This window comes from Corythoichthys intestinalis, chromosome 12, assembly GCF_030265065.1.
Source record: "Corythoichthys intestinalis isolate RoL2023-P3 chromosome 12, ASM3026506v1, whole genome shotgun sequence".
Taxonomy (NCBI): Eukaryota; Metazoa; Chordata; class Actinopteri; order Syngnathiformes; family Syngnathidae; genus Corythoichthys; species Corythoichthys intestinalis.
Genome location: NC_080406.1, coordinates 24,918,347 through 24,939,730, shown reverse-complemented (window position 1 = coordinate 24,939,730; position 21,384 = coordinate 24,918,347). Strand labels below are relative to the sequence as shown.

Here is a 21,384-nt window from a genome sequence, read left to right as displayed (position 1 = left end):
GCAACTACAACGCTTTCTCGGTTTTGCAAACTTCTATAGGAGATTCATTCGCAATTACAGCCGGATTGCAGCTCCCCTCACGGCCCTCACTTCCACCGCCAAACCGTTCCTCTGGTCCGACGCTGCAGACGCCGCTTTTAGTGACCTCAAGAGTCGTTTCACCTCAGACCCCGTGCTGGTCCACCCCGACCCGTCACTCCAGTTCATTGTGGAGGTTGATGCCTCAGAGTCGGGGGTGGGCGCAGTGCTCTCCCAACGCCAGCCCGCCGATAGCAAAATCCACCCATGTGCCTTTTTCTCCCGCAGGCTCTCACCCGCTGAACGCAATTACAGTATTGGGGACAGGGAGCTCCTAGCAGTAAAACTGGCTCTGGAAGAATGGCGTCACCACCTGGAAGGCACACCAGAGCCATTCCTCGTACTCACTGACCATAAGAACCTGGAGTACCTCAAGGCGGCTAGGAGACTAAATCCACGACAGGCCAGGTGGGCTTTGTTTTTCTGCCGTTTTGACTTTGTGCTCTCTTACATCCCAGGCTCCAAAAACACAAAACCCGACGCCTTGTCACGCCAATTTCAAACCATTGAACCTAAGGAAGAACCCGCGCTGATTCTTCCTCAAACCCGCTTCCTGGCCTCCGTGGAATGGGAGATAGAGCGCAAAGTAAAGGATTCCCATGCTGAGCACCCAGATCCTCGAGCCGGTCCCCAGTCTAACCTGTTTGTGCCCCAGAGTCTCCGTTCCCAGGTCTTGGAGTGGGCTCACTCATCCCGGCTGTTCTGCCACCCCGGCATCCGTAGGACATTGGCTGTCCTACGCCAGCGGTTCTGGTGGCCATCCATGCCAGAAGATACTAGATCCTATGTCCTAGCCTGTACAGTATGTGCGCGCAGCAAAACGTCCACCAAGCCCAGCTCTGGACTCCTTCGCCCACTACCTGTCCCAAGCCGACCCTGGTCCCACATAGCCCTGGATTTCGTCACCGGTTTGCCCCCCTCCAAAGGTAATACTGTAATTCTCACTATTGTCGACAGATTCTCCAAAGCCGCTCATTTCATTCCCCTTCGCAAACTTCCCTCAGCCATGGAAACTACAACCCTGCTTACTAACCATGTCTTCCGTTTGCACGGCATCCCGTCAGATATAGTCTCCGACAGGGGGCCCCAGTTTACTTCTCAGGTCTGGAGGGCTTTCTGTGCGGCGCTAGGCGTGGGAGTGAGCCTCTCCTCCGGTTACCACCCACAGACAAATGGCCAGTGTGAGCGTGCAAACCAGCAACTCGAGGCGGCCCTCCGGTGCACCACTCAAGCTCACCCCAACACTTGGAGTGACCAGTTGCCCTGGATTGAATACGCGCACAACGTCCTGCCGAATGCCTCATCGGGTATGTCACCTTTTATGTGTTCTTTGGGTTACCAACCCCCGTTGTTCCCCTCCCAGGAAAGTGAGATAGCCGTCCCGTCTGTCCAAGGCCACATCGACCGTTGCTCCAGAGTCTGGGAACAAGCGCGCGCCGCTCTCCTCCGCGCCTCTGAGAGGTCCCGTACCCAGTCCGATCGTCGCCGCTCGCCCGCACCGATTTACACTGTCGGCCAAAAGGTGTGGCTCTCTTCCAAGTCCTTGCCCTTGAAGACAGGGTCTGTGAAGCTCACCCCCCGGTTCGTTGGGCCCTTTGAGATCACGAAGGTGGTAAACCCCAACGCAGTGCGTCTCCGGCTCCCTGCACATTACCGGGTCCACCCCACGTTCCATGTCTCCCTCGTGAAACCGGTCTCCACTAGTCCCTTGGCCCCCCCTGTTCCGCCCCCTCCGCCGCCTCTGTCGGTCGACGGGGGTCCAGCCTTCCGGGTGGAGCGGCTTCTGGATGTCCGCCGCCGTGGCCGTGGGCTCCAGTACCTAGTTGACTGGGAGGGCTATGGCCCGGAGGAGCGGTCCTGGATCCCTGCCCGGTGGGTGCTGTCGCGGGCGCTCATCCGGGACTTCCACCGTGCCCATCCTGGGCGTCTCCGTCGGGCGCCTGGTGTCGCCCGTAGGGGGGGGGGTCCTGTTAGGTCCTCTTCCCCCTCCTTCTGAGACATGCCCACCTCCAGCAGGTGTGCATGTTTTTAGCTGATTGCAGGTCAGACGAGTGGAGCGGCCACAGCTGAGAGCAATGAACATCAGCCAGCTTTAAAAGCCCAGCAGACGCTCCACCTCGTCGCCCGATCAACTCGTCTGGTTTCGCCGTCAGTTGCTTCTCGCATTCCTTATATGATATCATTGATTCCCGGCTCACGACTACTTTGCTCTTGCCCCAGGTCCTGTTCTCTGCGCGCCCCTTGTCGGATTCTACGCCTGCCTCCTTCCGAGCTTCCACGCCTGCCTCCTTCCGAGCTCCCACGTCAGCTCCCCTGCTCCGCTCCCAGCAATCTACACCCAAGACAGCCTTGTGACCTACAATAAACGATTGCTCATTTTTTACCACTGTGTGTCCACTCTGGGATCCCCTATTGCTCTCGCACCTTAACAGTATATAATTTACAGAAAAATATGGCATATTTTTTAGATGGTTTGAATTGCGATTAATTACGATTAATTTTTAAGCTGTAATTAACTCGATTAAAAATTTTAATCGTTTGACAGCCCTAATATATATATATATATATATATATATATATATATATATATATATATATATATATATATATATGTGTGTGTGTGTATGTATATATATTAGGGCTGTCAAAATTATCGCGTTAACGCGCAGTAATTAATTTTTTAAATTAATCACGTTAAAATATTTGACGCAATTAACGCACATGTCCCGCTCAGACAGTATTCTGCCTTTTGGTAAGTTTTACAGTAAGGTTTTTTGTGCTGTCTAACAGCGAACTCTTGTGGTCGCTTTGCGACTTGGTTTATTGCTTTCTTGCCAATTCAATATACCTGCACGACGTCTCGGGCTGACGCCTACATTGTAATGTTGTGCTTATATGATCCTTGGACAAGATTTGTCCGTAAGTATGGTTGTTGTAAAGAATGTACATATTATGTTAGTAAGCGAAATGTTATATTTTTTGTATGAGACGCTTTTTGTTTATGTTTAGTGAACCTGTATAGCGTGCTAAGCTAACATTGTTGCTAATGCAATGCTTGTGTACTTTTTTTTGTAGTTTCACTACGGTCTAAAGAGGACAGTGGTTTGAGCCCATTTTATTAATAAATCAGATGAAAAAGAAGAAGTCTGATTATTAAGGCGTCGTTCACTAGCTGTCTAGCTTTGGAAAAAGTAGACGCTTCGGAGTGAGGACAGCATAGACAGATTTAAAGGACAGTAGAGTGAAATGCCCACTACAGTCCTTATGTACCGTATGTTGAATGTATATATCCATTTTGTGTCTTATCTTTCCATTCCAACAAATTATTTTACAGAATATATATATAATTTACAGAAAAATATGGCATATTTTATAGATGGTTTGAATTGCGATTAATTACGATTAATTAATTTTTAAGCTGTAATTAACTCGATTAAAAATTTTAATCGTTTGACAGCCCTAAAATAAATATAAATAAAATGACATGAAATGTTGGTTTTGTTCCTAGGAGGCGCTACACACATTTATGCATATTTTGATTTTTTTTTTTTTTTTTTTTTTTTTTTTTTTTACATTTTATCAAAGTTTTCACCAGTGTTCACCTGGCTGTTGAGTTTGGTGAGTTTTGAAGCATTCTGAGGGGGTCAAAGTAGGGCTCAAAGCGTCGGCGGGACAAAGTGTGACATAGTGTTGGAATTTGTCTTTACACGGTATCAAAGATTGCACCTGTCTTGACGTGCCTGCCGATTTTGGTGCATTTTGATGAATTCTAAGGGGGTCAAATTGAGCTCGAAGGGGCTGCGGAACAAAGAATAACTATAATAATAATAAACCGAAGAACCACAATAGGTTACCTAAAAAAAACACATTGTCACCTGCATGTCCATACTGTTCAGTTATGGATGTGTTCTAAGTCAAATAAAATCAAATCAACTTTTATTTGTGTAGACCAAATCACAACAACAGTTATCTCAAGGAAAAAACAAAACATGTTTTAAGGTGCAGTAGCCCTAAGTTGGATTTCAACCGACTTGAGTATTGTAGGGTTGTTGTTTTTTTTTACCCCCAGGTAGGACTAGTGCCCACCCACACCTGGCATCCTGGTAACACCACTGGTATACATGGAGGTTATGCCATATCGTCCCTACCACTGTTGAGACCAAACCTACGCCCTTGCCTGTTAGGGTTTGGGGAAAAAAAGAAAGAAAAAAGGTCGTGAAAAAAAGTTGTGCATGAAAGGGTTAAACTAAAGATGGGAAAATGTAAACATAAGCATTCATAAGTACAGTTAAGTAGCTGGCGCTAAGTAAATCCACAGTGTAAGCACAGTAAAGCAGTTTTACCACCTCTGGAGTTTGGCTAATTTTCGTAACGACGAAAGGTCTGAGAACCTGTGTTGTGGGCTAATGTAAGCCCTTTCCCACGCTTTATTTTGCAACTCGTTGTGTTTCTGTGGAGAATTTAGGTGCCCCCAACCAAACTCAGTCGAGTAGTAGAAGTGGCTTCTCTTCTGGAATGCGCGTGCTGGCTGTCCCCCCACCACTCGACTGCGCGCGACCGCCACCCGCCCGCCGACAGATACAATTGGGTCTGCTGGGAGAACGAGGAGGAAGTACGACGTTCGTTGGATAGAGAGGGGAATGATGGCGCTGAGCTGGGAGAAGGGAAAACTTTGACTCGGTTAAACGGCGACGTCGTGGGCGAGCTTTCGGCGTCCACCGCCATGAAGCGAGTCGAAGGTGAGATTTGTTTCCTTTGTTTTGTCTTTCTACGAGGTCGCTTCCACACTTTGGGGAATTTTCGTGGTTGAAACCACACTAGGATTAGGAATTGTTCAATGAGAGTTGGCGCTGCTTTGAATTCCAACTTGAAACGAGGTAACATGTTTTAAACATAATTCTTCACAATCGAAACTATCTCAATTTTTTGCGAATATAGTCGTTGACTGCAAAGTTACTTTTTATTGTTACGGCTTCTCCGGTAGATAACTAACTATCGATTTACACAAAGACAATCAAGTTACCAAAGGCGGACTAGCGCAAAAATGCACCGATAGTTAACAATTACCTGAACTTACATAATGCTACGAGACGCTTTCGGTAATATTTAACCTGATTAGTATGTCGTAAAATACATATTCTCTCACGGAGTATGGTGAGATGTTATTTCCGCTCTTGGCGTGGGTGTCTTTTTTTTTTTTTTGTGTGTTAACTCACTAAATGGATAAAGTATTAATAACTAACTCGCTCATTGTCACATAGCATGCAAATGTGTAAAAGAACATACACAAAAGACGAAAATAATGTACAAATAATTCAATGGTGATTATTTGTCATTCCAGTGGAAACACTTAAATGGTTGGCACCGACACCAATTTGCAATTAAAAAAAAAAAATACCAGTGGCAAAATGTAAACAATGAAACAAACATGAAAAATGTCACAAAGAAAAAAAAAAAAAAAAAAAAAACATGAAAACAATACAGACGCATTCAAGATTATGTTGTTAATCTTATGTACAATTGTGTACAGAGGTAAATTCCGAATTGAGGTTTGCTCTGTAAATGTGATAGTATGAAAGTAGCTGACTTCATGTTTCCACCCCTCAGATGCCCTCGTTGTATGTGTTTAGCTCCGCCGGACCCATCGCACAGCCTGTGTGGAGGTGAAGAGGGATCCATTCACTGCCAAATATTTTTGAAATTTAACGTGAACTGAACTAAAAAAAAAAAAAAAAAGCCAAAATGATACAAGCTGAAAGCAAAGGAGGTGGTGAGAGGACCCTGAGGAGCGCCTCCCCCCACAGAAACGCATACAAGTCTGACTTCCATGCTATCAAATGCTCCTTTGATGGCTCAAAATCGGAAGGTGCTGCCAAGTCATATGCAAATGGCTCCAGCGACGCCCGTGAAGACTCCCGGGGGAGGCCTTTTGGTACTAGAGTTAACAAGATCAAGAACATATTTCTACAGATGGATGGACAGCAACAGGAGGAGCAACAAGAAGTGAAGGCAACATTAAAGTCTGATGTTCCTCAGGTGACTCCTCCAAAGTCCCAAGCCCCAGTCGGCTCGCACAGGGTTAACTTCAACAGCCCAACAAGCCCTGAATCTCTCAATTTAGATAAACCTCCCAAAGGGGAGGATGTGGAGATTGATAAAGTGTCCATGGCAGAAAAGTTTTCCGTGACTAGGAAAATATTTGAGAGAGGCATCACTGAGCAGCCTATGGTTGAAAAGCACTCACCAAACAGATTGGTCAATCGTCTGTCTCTCGGAAGTGCTTCTGATGAAGCAAAAACTACACGGAGAGCATCTGATTCTTCAGAAACGTTCAAATCTGAGCAGAATAATACAGCGAGTCTGAGATGTAGACCCGATGCTGATAATGAAAAAAAGAATGTGCCTAGGGTGTCTCTAAATGCAGGGCCCATGTCAAGAAGGCTGGGGAATTACATGACGGGTAATGATTCAGAGGATAACAACATGGTTGCTGCCAAAGGGGGAACGATGACTGCTAAATTCGACATGACTGAACACTCAGTCCAGACCTCTCCTTCAAGAAGCAGCTCACACAAAGCAACTTCTGTTAAGGAAGCTGCTAACGTTTCACTTGGAGCTGATAGCGATAACAAAAATGTGTCTAATGTGTCATATGTCAATAAAAAAGCAACATCCTCTGGGTCGAGCAGTGGTCTTAAACCTACATTTCCAGTTACCAACACATCTTACAAATCGCTTTCTCCTACAACTGATCCAATCCCCAAACCCCTTTCACCGGAGCAGACAACCTTAGTTAGCCATGGCTACAAGCGACATTCATCATCCGAGGATGGATTGTGTCAGACATCTTTTGTCGGGGATAAATGTAAGCCTTGTAATTCACCATCAAGTGGTGAGAGGCAGCAAATATCTGGCTTTGAGAGCACCTACTTACCTGAATCCACTGAGAAGGCCAAAAGTAAAAACAGTTCAGTGAAATGTCCTAACAAAGAAAAAACACCCAACCAGACCTCCTCAATTGACTCCAGAAGAGTCGGCATGGTACGAGCTGAGCTTGTAGTGGTTCAGAATGAATCTTCAGAGAGTGATGAGAACGAAGACATGGATGTTGAAGACAGTGTGTTTGTTCAGCAGAAAGATGAATGCCCATCAGATCGAACAAAAAAAGTTAAACCAGAAAAACAGAATACTAGTCCTCCTGTTCACAGTGAAGTAAAAAGCTTCCCTGAGACACGTGGAATTAAAGAGGAGCCTAAGGACAAAGCTGATGAACATGAGGAGGGAGAACTAGAGGAGCAGAGTGAAAAGACCATTGTAAATGGAACCCCAGTTTACGGTATTGAGAATGCAGCCTTTGTGGATGACAAGGATGTAGACCAGGTCTTAATGGAAGAAGAAGAGGAAATGTACAAGGAGCATGATGACTATTATGAGGCCCCGGGACTATCTGACGAAGAGGGACCACCACCAAAAAGGAAAATCAAGTTTTCGACAGAGCCTATTCTGGTAAGATATTATTTGATACTAGGGATGTTCCCGATCCGATCACATGATCGGAAATTGGGCCGATCACGCCATTTTTCAGACAATTGGATGAAAAGGATCACGTTTTTATTTAAATAATAATAATAATAACTTTAAAGGGCTAAAAAGTAACAAAATAATCCTGGAATATAATGGCATTGCCAAAAGAAACAAAAATATATACATTTTATACTACCAACACTCCCGGAAAAAGCGGAAGAGGAAGTAGTGTAAACAGTACAGTACTGAAATATGTTTGGAACTTTTATTCAAATTAAAAAAAAAAACTTTTTTTCGGTATCATATCAGGAATTGTTATCAGAAGATTCTCAAAATCAGGTGACTCGGACGCAAAAATATACAATCGTGACATCCCTATTGGATACAGCTTAAAATTGCTTGAATTATGTGCTATCACATAATGCAAAACACCTTCTTGATAACTGGCGCAAACTACGTATTAAAACATGGGCTGTGATGTTTAATTGAATAACTCAAATAGCGCAAATAACCAAAGTAGGTGAAAGCAAAGTCATTGCCACATAATGGTTGTGATGGTGACGAGCCAGGAGAAAAGAGTCTGTTAAAAACAGAAGGTCCAGTGTTTCGTATAATTTCCATCTGGTGTAATTTGTTTTGGTAATGCAGCCGTTTTTTCCCCCTACCATACAATAGGTTAAACAAAGTAAGAAAAATAATAAAGTCAAATCAAACATGATTTTGATTTTTTTGTTTTTTTTGTTTATCCAGGCACTGTAACGTAATGTTATCTCTGGGTGTGGATCCTCCACTTTCCCAGTTATCCTGGCAGGGGGTCCTGGGAGAGGGGATGAGAAGTTGACCTACGAGAAGGCACACAAACAAAAGTTACCAACAATTTGCTACATTGAACTTTGCTAGGCACCGTAACAAAAAGAGACTTAGTGCAGAGATGCAACTGATTACGAGCGTCTCTACAGAATAGTTGGTTTTTAATGACTTCATGACAAATCCATCCCTTTGTTTCTGATAACATGCCACTTGCGCTATTTAACTGATTTTTACATACTGTGCTTAGGTATAACATTCTTTATATTCAGGGTTTGATTGGACTTGCGTGGAGGTCTGTCATAATTTGGTATATTGTAAACATATATAAGACTATACATAGTACCGGTAATACTGTTAAATTTACAGTCTAAGCCAGGGGTCCCCAAACTATTCCATATCAAGTAGCCTTGAGTGCTGGATTTTTTTTCCCAACAAAACAGGATGACACCCTTGCACTAATGGGGTATCTTACAAGTGTAATCAGTTGATTCTAGTCAGATGCTGCTTGTTTAGCAGAAACCTCATTGGTTAAATGTTTGTGCTTGATCGGTAGGAATAAAAACCAGGACCCACAGCGGCCCTTGAGGGCTGGTTTGGACACCCCTGATCTAAGCTGTCACAGATCTTGGCGCAGCTGCTTTGTTTTGAAGTTTTGTCTTTTTTACATAGTTTTTAGTTCAAATGTTGATGTTGTTGTTATAGGTTGAAGGCCTGTTAAGTCACGGCTCATCTTGTTGTTATAGTTGTTGTAGTTGGTGTGTACACTATAATTACTTTTATCAGTTCTTCCGTTAGTCGTGCACTGATTGCAATGAAATTTGGCAGGTAAATCTTTGGGATATGTACTGTGGACTTTATATGTTTTCTGGCGGTACCTCCAGAATTGGTGAAGCTGGTCACAGCCTTCAGCCTGCCCTGTAGTAGCACATTAGTGCTTGTTATAGTTATTGCTGCTTACCACCAGGTACCATCTCGACAGAAAAGACATAGGTAAAGAATATTCCATGGGTTAAATATCCTCTAATTCTCAATGGATAACATGAATTCTCTTTTTGTTGTCTTGTTGAATATTACTTTGTTTACTTGGCTGTTATCTCAGAACAGGTTCAAAAGTTGGGGAATGAGAGTGAGTGAGTAAATAGGCCAAAGCTTTTGTAAGCCTGTGAAGCTACACAATCGTACCGGCTGGTAGAGAGGAATCGCGTTGTGGTTGAGTCTCAAAACAGGATTAGGTCCCAGCGTAACCCAAGTCCTCTTAACAGTGAAAGAAAGTATTGTTTTGTGAATGGGCTTTTAATTTGTAATTTAATGTTATTTTTCTGACCACAAGAAACTCTTAAAATCTTAAATTTTTTTTTTTTTTTTTTTTTTTTTTAAATTTCAATGACTTTAATTGCCTTATGTAGGAATTCTGGTTGTGCTTGTTGACCTCGAATCTATTTTGTTGAAGCATTAATCTCATTTATCAAACCAATAAATAAAACATATGGAATATGTATTAATAGATAAAACAATGGTTACAATGATAAAGGATAAATAACAAATGCACTAGTGCGCCTTATAGTAAAAAAAAATACAGAATGTGAATGAGCAGTACCCTCTCAAGACTATAAAGTTCTGCGTCCACACTATAATGATGAGTTGATAAGGAAATCCATCCCAAATCAAATATCTGCTCTGATTTAGGAATAAAATTCATCAGTCTTTTAATAAATAGTCACGATAAAGTATAAAGTCTACAGTGTTTTAGTGAAGATGATGATAAGGATAACATTTGATCAGGAAATAAACAACTTAATTTATCTTGTGTTTAAATTTATGGGTTTGTGTTTCCCATACAAGTTTCCATATAGCTGCAATGCTTGGCTTTTGCACGCAGATTTCGACAAACCTCAAAGTTATTTAATGATTAACACTGTCAACAGCAGGTGTTGGGACCAAAGACTGAAGAGTTAAAGGCGCACAAAGGCATTTGGATTGGCCGACTTGGATTTTATGTGTGATGTTGGGAATGAGGAGCTCGTTACTTATAAAAGTGCTGTAGAGCAGGTGTGTCCAAACTTTTTGCAAAGGGGGCCAGATTTGGTCTGGTAAAAATGTGGGGGGCTGACGTCTTTTACAAAGAAGAATATATCTAAGCAAATTTTAGCAACCCATTCTGTGTGTCAAATTTGCTTTATTATTATTTTTTTAATTAATAATTTCAACAGTCTCGCAACTAGCCTTTGTGGCGCTGTCTTTCGACTCTCGAGCTCTTGCAAAATACTACTGCTATGAAATTTAACTAGCTTGAAGTTGCTTCAATTTCTCGCTGCGTATCTTCACAATCTTGTCGTACATGTCAGCGTGTCTTGTTCGGTAATATCGCCTCATATTGAACTTTTTATTAACAGCGACTGTCTCTTTGGAAATGAGGCAGACACAGTTGTTGCATATTTTTGTAAAGAAATAGTCCAATTTCCACTTATCCTTGAAGCGTTGGCCGTCACAGTTACTTTTTTTGTTGATTGTCGCCATTTTAGAAAATTGGAAGTAAAGGGTCACACGGGGTAATGTTGCTTAGAGTACCGCTGCCTTTTAGTGGAGAAATGAGGAGCAGAATTTAGTGTGTAAACTACTTCATATGCTGGTAGCAGTACTGCTGATTAATTTATAAACTGTGTGCGGGCCAGACATTATTGATTTTATGACAGAGGCTGGGGGCCGGATGAAATTTGACCACGGGCCGCATTTGGCCCCCGGGCCGGACTTTGGACATGTCTGCTGTAGAGTTTAGACCGTCCTTGGCATCAGAAGTGTAAGCGGACCTGTTTTTGTTTATGGATAATGGACAAATCTAATTTCAAATGGAAATAAATATCAGTTAGGTCGATCACCAGAAAAGACAAACATTGTTTGCTATATGTAGGCGGGGCCAGGCCTCCCCTCCAAGACAAACAGAAAGATTTTTTTTTTTTTTTTTTTTAAACCACGGTGTGGCTTGAAACCATTCACTGTCTCGTGCGTAGTACACTTGTGTAATTGGTTGTTCAGTAAATGGAAACAGTGACATTGAATTGCCGTTGGGCATATGATGCAGTATGAATTATAAATCCATATGACTGCAAACCCATACTATCTGTGACTTTGAATGAGTGGCTTTAAAAAAGTGGGGTCTTGCCTTTTGGAAGTCTGTGAATGAGAGGGCAGAGCTCAGGTTTGCGGTCGGCTGTTAACTGGCTAACCGGTAGCCTGACTCTGTTATGTACGTGGATGTGAATTGTGGTTTATAGCAACTTGTGTATGAATATGCTTATTCTATGTACTCCAAATGGTAATGATGCTTGTTGAAAACACTGTCAGGGCTTTTTCTCTTTCCAGACACCTTGAATAGTGCTGAATAAACTTTTGACAGTGGAATACTAATGCTGTTTGTTAAGCAAATTGGGTCTAATTTTGATGATTCATATACAAATATGACTGTCTGATATGTCGAGTTAAACTTATCAGTACCTTTGTTTAAACTTTTCAGCGAGCTCTTCATGACAAAAGCAGCAAACCTGTTGAGCCTGCTTGGGTTTTCTCTTCTTTAGGAAATGCACTTCTATTATGGTGCTCTAGTTTTCCTTGGCTCCACCTTTTCTTACTTTAGGTCATACTTAGTAAATGGTTTGACAGTCTATACATGTAGTCCCCGGGTTACGACTAGAGATGGGAATTTCGACTAATTTCCTTGCCGACTAGTCTCAGATTTTATTTACAACTAGTCGACTGGTCTATAAGCAAGAAAACCCGCAATTTAATACACATATTGAATAGTTTTTACAGGTTTTGTGTATTTACGAGCTATTTTTGCCCAAACATTCAAGACAAGTTGTTCATTTAAATTCTATTGATGTAGCAAAAACTGACTGAATAAAGGTAAACAATTGAAAGAGAATACATTCCTGATATAGAGTAGAGCCAAAAACTTCCCTTTGTGTCCCTGCTCCCTCCTGTGTGTGTGTGTGTGTGGGGGGGGGGGGTTACAAAAGAGGCAGAGGCACGAACACCAAAGCCCCTTTCAGACTTACATCACGCTAAATTCCCGTGTAATGTGACGCGGGATTTCCTCGTGCCATTGCGTTCACACATTGGGAAATGTACCGGGAATTACCCGTGTTAGCTTTTGCGACTTGGCGCTCTATGTACGTGGAGGGCGAGGGACTGGTTTTATTAACCCGGAAATTACGTCATTTTTGGTCGGCATCGGCGACAAAATAAACCACACATTTCCAAAGATGGACGAAGGGCTGTCTCTTCCTCAGTTCTGAGATTCAGTAGCAAATTACCGTAATTGTGTTACGTTTCGAGTTCAGTTTTGCTATGTTTTCAGTTTGCCATGTTGATAACTGCGATGTTTGTTTACAGCTTTTCGTCTTACTGCGAAGAAAGAGGAAATTAAGATCGGCCCGCCATGATATTTACGCCCTCAGCTTTTGCGCTGTGACCAGGCAATTAACCGGCTGTTCTCATGCATGCCACGTCCAAGTGAAGTCATGATACCACCAGACATGATACCACGACGTGACCCGGTTAATGTCATTATCATCTCCGTGTCAGTTGACCCGGGAAATTGCTTTCAGACATAAGGACTACCCGTTAAAATCCTGGGATTTACCTGGAGTTCAGCATATGACTGAAAGGGGCTCAAAAAGCATTATGCTCCATTTAATTCACTAGTAAAATACAAAATTTTTAATTATGAGTAGTTGGTTAAAAGTTTAAACGACTAGTTGCGCACATCCCTAGTTACAACGTACCCAACTTACGTGATTTCGACTTTATGACGCCGGAGTGTCGTCCACAATTTTATCTCTAGTTGTTTTTTTCAGTCACGTAAACGGTTCCCGTCGCCGTTCGCCATGTCAGAATCCCCTCCTCCCCTAGCAGCGTCGCCGGTGTCCTACCGCTTCCTTGTTCTCATACTGCAGCTGCTACTTCTCTCCCTTACATATCCCAACCTGGCTTTTTGAGCTCTGAGGGCGGGCTCGTGTTGAGAAAGGCGACGCTGGTGGCCATGATATCCCCCTCTCTCACTTCCCTACTCATTCTACTGGGCCCTTTTCTCTCATCAAGGGGACTCACTCGCTAGTAAAGCCCAAATAGTCATTGAATAATATAACGATATCTAACACAATGTACCTCAGAGTATGTTACTGTTTTACCATATTTTATTAATATGACATAGAATAAAATTTTGGATAGTTATTTTGAGATTTAGGGGGTGATTAGGGCTATTTAAAGGGGTTAATTCTGATTTACGTTAAAATTCGGGTTACGTCGCCCTGGGACGACCTGTATTAACTACATCAAGGTTGCATAATTTCTTCACTCCATTTACACTGCGATCTGCACTATACTACCATGCCTCTCAGCGTGAGCTCTTACAAAATAAAGTACTCTGATTAGTTGTGTTTTGTAGGTCTGCTTGCTTATACTACCAGCTGCTCCACCCCGTGATCATCCCGCCTATTTTCTGGTTGGCTTTCTTTGCTGCTGCTGAGTGCTGACTCATTTCCCACATTGGTATTTAGTTGTGGGGAGGAGAATAAGGGGGGGAAATGGGAATGGTAACATTTACAATTCTATGGTATGGTTTTGTGTGTATGTCGGCATTTGAAATGAGGACATATCACTGCAGCTGGGTGTGCTGCTTTGGAAGCGATAGCATGACCCCTGTCTGAACTTAAGTCTGGTGTCAAATTAGAGACGATGCAAACTTTGATGGATTTTTTTCTCTCCTCCCAGTGTTCTCCTCCCCACCAACCTGTTGTTAGTCTTTTACTCTCGTTAGGAATGTAGTAGTTGATTAGGTTACAGCAATAGCAGAACATAGTTGAAATAAAAAGCCTGGGAGTCCATGGCAACAGTCAAACCATGGAAGCTGGTGGGATTTTCAGGGGGAGATAGTGGGAGCTGTTGAGCAGAAGCCGTGGGGGGTATTTTTTTCCCTTTTTTTTTTTAACCTATTTATCCATTTCCTGTGTGTAAACTACATACAGTAGTCCTTATAGTGTTAAAAGTGGTAAATACTGAAATGAGTACTTTGAGGATTTTGAAGGGTAGTGTTACACATCAGAAGGACTCTCGTGTTTTCCACAACAGACCAGTCCTGTATGTACAGTATTTTTTGGTTTTCTGGGTTCTTTCATTTGTCCTGGAAAGTTTCAATAGAATGCTACCTCCAAGTGTGCCAAATAATACAGAATAGCTCATAGCAAATCCACACTCAAACCTCCAGAAGATGTAAAGGCTTGTAATTATTTTGACAATACTAGTCCCAGCACTTATCACAGAACTACATTGCTTGGATGAAAACTAGCAGAGGGAGAGTATCCAAGTGTTAACAGGCCATGAGATCCCAATGAAGATGTCAAATTTCAAAGCACAGGCCAGACATTTACTTGATTATATCAGTTTGTTGTTTTTTTATGATTATAAACCACCCTTTTCTATAGCAATGTTTTTTTCCCCATTGATTTATGACACTAATAGGTTTAGTTTCCACTTAATAATGATAGAACAATGTAAATGTATTATGAGCTAATCACTACCTAACAACTGGAATGTCAATAGTCAACTTTTGCAGATGACAGTGCTTTAGTGACTAGATCAATGATTTGCAATGAGAAAGTATGTGTTGAGGGCTGAGAAAAAGATTACCGTACCTTTGTCCATTAATGCAATAGTAATCTTTTAGTATAAATGACAATGAAAGAATGTTGCTCAAAGAATCTAAATATGCAAATCACAAGTTTCTAAGTAAGAAAATAATGTTTAAATACAGAAAATGACACAGTTCTTTTGTGCCGGTGGTAACTTGCGGACTGTCAGCCAGGAAGTCAGAACACCAAAAAAGACTGCAGACCTTTTAAAATTTGGGCCGATAGGCAAATCAAAATGGTAAATGAAATTCATTGCTTTGAACGATAGGTTGTTTCCCAAATTCTGTATTGTATATCTGAGCGGCTGCGGGGGGCTGCCGAGATGTTCATTGGAATTAGTGTCTTCATTGTCCGAGAAATCAAAGTGGAGACAAATCGTTTACATTCATACAGTGTATTACACACTGTTATATATTCAAGAAAAATATTGTGATGTTTGTTTGTGCATAATATTAGCAGGCACTGTTAGCGCACAGCATGTAATCGTTGATACTCGAACACGTGTATGAAGAAGCAGAAATAAGATAGGTGCACCCTCATTAAAGGTACAATACCACTTCTGGTGTCGCATTCTTTCTCTTTTTCAATTTTGGATGCAGACAAAGTATTTGGTTGGGCAAAATGGAACACTGTGTAGCAGTGTCTTTTTTTCCCTCCTCTTCATTGCCTTTCTTTGCTCCTAATATTGTATTTACAATCCATTCTTTCGGTATAGCCAAAAGCTGAATTCTGTGGCATATTGATTTTGCTTTCACTTTTTCCTTAAGTTGGATTTCTGAGTAAAATATGTGTTAATTGATTATACACTACAATCCTGAGTGTTATGACAGCTGTTATAACAGACTGGGAGCATCAGATCAAAGTACGGCAAGGTAGACTAACCTACAGAAATATGAGTAGGACTAAATACACAACATTCTCTTTTTCATGTTTTTTTTCTCCTCCTACAAGCAAAATACGTGTATATACGACTAAAAGTGACAACTGTGTAAACAAAATTGCCATCGCAAAACCATGGTAAAATTTTAGGTGTATTATCTGATGTCATGCGTGATAGCGGACTATTTGAAGTACTCTCATTCGATTGGCTGAAACAATACCCGGGCAGCTGTTTTTTTTTTTTTTTTTTATGAGCTCACAGCATTCATTTTACATAGTTGAATAATAACCGAAAAGTCTAATATGATTACCAGGGTTGCATAAAAGGGGAAAAACTATTTCCACAAAACTATGTCATCCTCTAATTATTAGACTGAACTTTCAGTTAAATGTGCTTTTGTTAAGGAATTTCTAAATCAACACATCTGATTGCTATAATATTAAGGCTGCTGTTGAGTACTTGCCTATTTGGCTTGAGACTATGGAATTTTTTTCTCCTCAGTAATACTCACTTTTTCTTTTTTGGATAAAACGGTACTACTACTAACACTTGTCTTGGAGAATTGATCCCTACTATATCCGTTGCTTAGCTTTCCCCAGCTGTGTCTTACTTTAACCACAGCTTACAATCTGCCATACTGTGAGGTGTGTAGAATTATAATTTAAAACAGAAAACAGCCCAAGGGACCCAGTCATAATTTTATGAGGCTTGGCTGAAAAATTCATAGCTTATTATAAAACTCATTCTTTTTGTGGCTTTGACTGGAATGCAGAGAGCGAGAGAGGGACCTCTGTTCTAGAGATGCAGGTGGCTTTTCATTTTGCTGATAAAATTTGCACACAATATTGCAAAAAATGTGTAGATCCTAATCAAAATAACTATACATGTTGGACCACATACTGTAGGTGTTCAGTACTTTCTCAAATGAGGAATATGATCGCCGCAACGATGACGTGGACCCCGTTTCCGCCTCTGCTGAATACGAGTTGGAGAAGAGAGTGGAGAAGATGGACGTGTTCCCTGTGGAAATTGAGAAAGGTTATCTTTTAATAACATTAAAAAGTATTCCACTCAAGTCATAAACAAGCCATTTCAGAAGTAGTTTTTAGTTAGTAGTTTTAAGCTGCTTTTCTAAGCAATATGTGGAAATGCCCTTTCATAATTGTGCCATTTGTTTGCATTTAGGGGACAATGGTCTAGGCATCAGCATCATCGGAATGGGGGTGGGAGCTGATCAAGGTCTGGAGAAGCTTGGTATTTTTGTAAAAACTATAACGGAACAGGGAGCAGCTGAGAGGGATGGACGGTGGGTCATAATGTCAATTATTGTGTCTCCAGCCTCATGCTTAAATGACCTCATGGCTCACTCCTATTACTCTAAACGGTGGTCTAGAGACCCACAAGACACAAATAACCACTTCTATTTAGAGCCTCCCAAGGAAGCTAAGAAAAATAATCTGACTTCCTGTATTTCCTGAGTCTTTGCATAATGTCTGCTTATTATTGTGGTTCCTCTCGTAAAACAAAAATGCTTTGCCAACGGATCGCTATTCTTGTGTTCTCTCTTTTTAGAATTCAGGTGAACGACCAGATAGTGGAGGTGGATGGCGTTAGTCTTGTGGGTGTCACCCAACTGTTTGCAGCAACTGTTCTCAAGAACACCAAAGGCACAGTGAGGTTAGCCCAAAGACCAACAAAACTGATTCTTTAAACCTACTGATTTCCAAGATTCCCCCCCTATCAAAACGCATGTCTATCTCTTGCAAATACAATTTTAACTTGTCTTTCTGGTTGAATTACAAAGCAAAGCAAAGTGTCACATCGTATGAATAACATTAACAATGATGTGTGAAGGACTCAGGCCTAAACCTGGATCTGTTTTGCTATATTAACACATGGCTACAAACAGGTTCCTAATTGGTCGAGAAAAACCAGGGACACAGAGCGAGGTAGCCCGCCTCATTAGTGAGACCTTAGAGCAGGAGAGAAACCATCATCACCAGCAGCAGCAGCAGCAGCAGCAGCAACACAACCACCTAGATGATCCCTATGAACACTCCACAGAAGAGGTGAGTCAACTGGTGAGAGTCCATAGAAAGCCCACCTATTCCTTCTAAACAGCCCAATCCACTTAATCTATACCAAATGAGGAAAAAGCAGCTGGATGTGAGTAAACCAGGTGCCTCTGCTGTTTTTCAATGGTATCCACTTAGCTGCCGCCCGTCTGGTCAAGTTGTTGAATGTTTGCTTTCTGGGGATCAGGTTTTGACCCTTACAGTGGAACTCTGAAGCAGAATGAATGCCACATAATCTTAAGAAGTACTTACTACTCGTGCTCGTCTTGTAGCCACTCAGAATGAAGTTACAGTAATGTGTTTGATGCTATAGACTTGCTGCAAACGTGCACTCAAGCTCCTGTTAAGCTTTCTGTCGACCAGCCTGCTGATGTTTGGATATCATTCCAGAATTTACTTCCGGACTGTGGTGAACTGTGCCGCTGGGAGTGTTGTTGACACATGCACAGCATGTTCCCGGGCCTGTTGGTTGTGTTATTGTTTGCAGTATGTGATGCCATGTGTGATCTCGTATGTCAGGAGGAGCACTTTGAGGATGACCACGACACAGTGAATGAGAGAATTCTTGGCTCCAACTTTTCTCCAGGGCATAAAGTAGAGGTATTCGAGTTGCCTGATTCAGAGGCTTTGTTTATGCCAAGTAATATGGACAGCTCTCAGATGGCCTTCAAATTTAAAGAGGTAGACTTTCTGTTCCATTACAATGTTTTTCTAGACGTAAATTAACGTTTCTGTTTTTTAGACAGTGATTGAATGTAATTCCCTGTTCCCATAGCTGCAGCTCAAACACAGCATTGCATCAGCTGAAATTAATCAACTGAAGGAAAAGGTATGACAACAAAGAAATCAAGTGAAGGTTTTAAAAGAATAAAAACTGTAGTTACTCTGGACAGAAATGTACTTGGTAGCTGATTTACATTCTCTTTTTTTTTTTTATAGTACTGTAAGCTAATACTGTATACTGAAGGTTTCACAAATATGAAATACTGTATTGATCGAATGTGTAGCTTTACAACAACACTTGATACTTGTCTACACAGCTTAGGGAATCTGAGGAGGACAAATCACTATGGGAGGCCAGAGAGTCTGCACTGGAGCAAAAGCTTGAGGATAGCAATGAAAAAATCCTCAAATTGGAGAGTTATTGGTTGGAAACCCAGGCACTGTGCAAGACCATTAATGAACAGTTAGCAGAAACCCAAGCCCAGTATGAGACGTTGGACAAGAAGTACAACAAGGCAAAGAAACTTCTCAAAGACTACCAACAGAAGTGAGTGAGTTTATATTAAGTGATATGACAGTCAACTTTTGTTTGGAATTGCTATTTGTTGATGTTGTTGTCTAAGATAAGCACGAATCCAACATTTTGTTTTACAGGGGTCATAACTCATTTGAACCCAAAAGGATTTTTTTTTACAGCCTAGTAAACTTTTGGATTATTATTATTTTTTTAAATTTGTATCTACTATAGCATTGTTTTTCAACCTTATCTAAGTCACATCACGTTTTTACATTGGAAAAAAATCTCACGGCACACCACAAACCAAAAATGTTCCAAAATTACTGTACTTTCTGTACAATATATTTAATTATAAAATATTTTTTCAATATTTATACTTACTCAGTGTGAAACATGAGCCTCATTAGATGAACACAAAGCCCATATCCTGACAGGAATTAAAGAAAAACACAAGAAGCTCTTCTTCAACAGCTCTGTCTCTTTTTATTTTTTTATAGCAGTTAGGCTTGAAAAGCTCTAAATCATCAGATAGAGGGACTTTAGCAAAGTCTTTAACCACATCAGGGCCGAGCATCTTGCTGACAATGGCTTTGCAGGCAGGAAGTATTAATGACTCTGCCACAGTGCCGGACGTTTTGGATTTAGCACCAAGTTCAGCAACGAGGCTTTGAGGGCTTTCTCATTTACCTTTGGAGTTTTTCTCAAAAAAGTTGCCTGTTTCTCTGTTTTAACGAAGGCAAACAAAATAGTCCATCAACTTATTTTGAAGCGATGGGTGTTTTGTTTGGAGATGACGTTTAAGCTTTCTTGGCACCATGGCGCTGTTGGATAGTTGCTCGTGTCGCGTTCAAGAACTGCTCGGATTTCTAGCCATCAGCCACCTTGCTTTTCTCGGCAATGTGTTGGAATAAAACACAGGGGGAGGATTAATGGTCGTCACATATGGATAAAATGGAAACTACACTTTCGTGTATATAGACACTTGACAAGTCTAAACAAATTATGTACAGTAGACGTGCTGGGGTCCACATTGTCGCGGACAGCATGGTGGCTGATGGCTAGAAATCTGAGCTTTTATTGAGCGCGACACGAGCAATACCTCGTTCATCTGCACATGACGGAAACCTACCTACTCCTTCCTGCAACTCCGCCCGCTGTCTTTAAAAAAAAAAAAAAAAAATTTTAGAAAATTTCATATTGGTTAATTTCTCGCGGCACACCTGACGATCTCTCATGGCACACTAGTGTGCCGCGGCACACCCGTTGAAAAACACTACTATAGCATATGTATTACTTGTGTATATTGTCACATGATGTAGAATTGTTGTACTCTTAAACTCATTTTCTCCAGAGAGATAGACTTTGTGAAAAAAGAGGAAGAGCTGAAGAAGAGTATAGATGAAAAAGAAAGATTATACAAAGAACAGCTGGAGATCTTGCAGAATAGGGTAAGAAGTTAGAAAAAAATGTTTGAACACCAAACGATGCTGCAAAAGTGACATTGACGCATGCTGGTGTTTTTCTCCAGATAGTTGACTTGATGTCTGGGGGGACTTCAGGAAATGAGCTTCAGAACTCACCAGAAGATCACCTTTGCTTTGAAGTCACATCCACAGATCAAAAGTCGGTGGATTCACTTGAAGTTAGAAAGGGTAATTGTTATTTAGTCACATTTATAATTATGAAGAAGAGAAGCCTCATTTGGTTTTTTATTGATTATGTAGAGAAAGACTGGAATGAGCTGGTCCCTGAGACGGAGCTGTTGGATACCAGTGCACACAAAGCAAAAGGCCTGCTGGCGCAGAAGGCCAAACGTCAGCGTCCTTCTCGAAACAAATTGAAGGAGAGTCTCACAGTGTCCTCGGGGTACACAGAGGTCAGCCATGGGAAAACCATCATTAATGTCTGAATGCTGTTACGCTAGTACTCTTGATGTGAATTATTGTTAGGGGAAAAAATGAAATGATTATCATTCTTGCTTTTCACTGAGTGTGCCGTTGTTTTCCAGAGTAACGCAACAACTTTGAGAATCAGCCAGTCAAAACAGAAGCTTGTATTTCATTTTCTTGGATCGCCATCATCCTTAATCTC

At 41.5% G+C, this 21,384-nt stretch overlaps 1 protein-coding gene across 2 annotated transcripts in view; it reads left to right on the top strand.

Annotated features, from left to right (window-relative positions):
* Positions 1-4,512: 4,512 nt before the first annotated feature.
* Positions 4,513-21,384, top strand: part of ppp1r9ala (protein phosphatase 1 regulatory subunit 9A-like A) — a 26,394-nt gene continuing 9,522 nt past the window's right edge. The window contains exons 1-12 of one of the 2 annotated variants that reach the window (XM_057852197.1): positions 4,513-4,817; positions 5,686-7,584; positions 16,884-17,016; positions 17,164-17,284; positions 17,551-17,655; positions 17,888-18,047; positions 18,573-18,734; positions 18,829-18,882; positions 19,094-19,323; positions 20,645-20,741; positions 20,822-20,945; positions 21,018-21,169. In XM_057852197.1, the coding sequence (XP_057708180.1) occupies positions 5,821-7,584; positions 16,884-17,016; positions 17,164-17,284; positions 17,551-17,655; positions 17,888-18,047; positions 18,573-18,734; positions 18,829-18,882; positions 19,094-19,323; positions 20,645-20,741; positions 20,822-20,945; positions 21,018-21,169 (3,102 nt within the window). In that variant the 5' untranslated portion in view covers positions 4,513-4,817; positions 5,686-5,820. The remainder of the gene's footprint in view (positions 4,818-5,685; positions 7,585-16,883; positions 17,017-17,163; positions 17,285-17,550; positions 17,656-17,887; positions 18,048-18,572; positions 18,735-18,828; positions 18,883-19,093; positions 19,324-20,644; positions 20,742-20,821; positions 20,946-21,017; positions 21,170-21,384) is intronic. The other variant, XM_057852198.1, reaches the window with a different exon arrangement.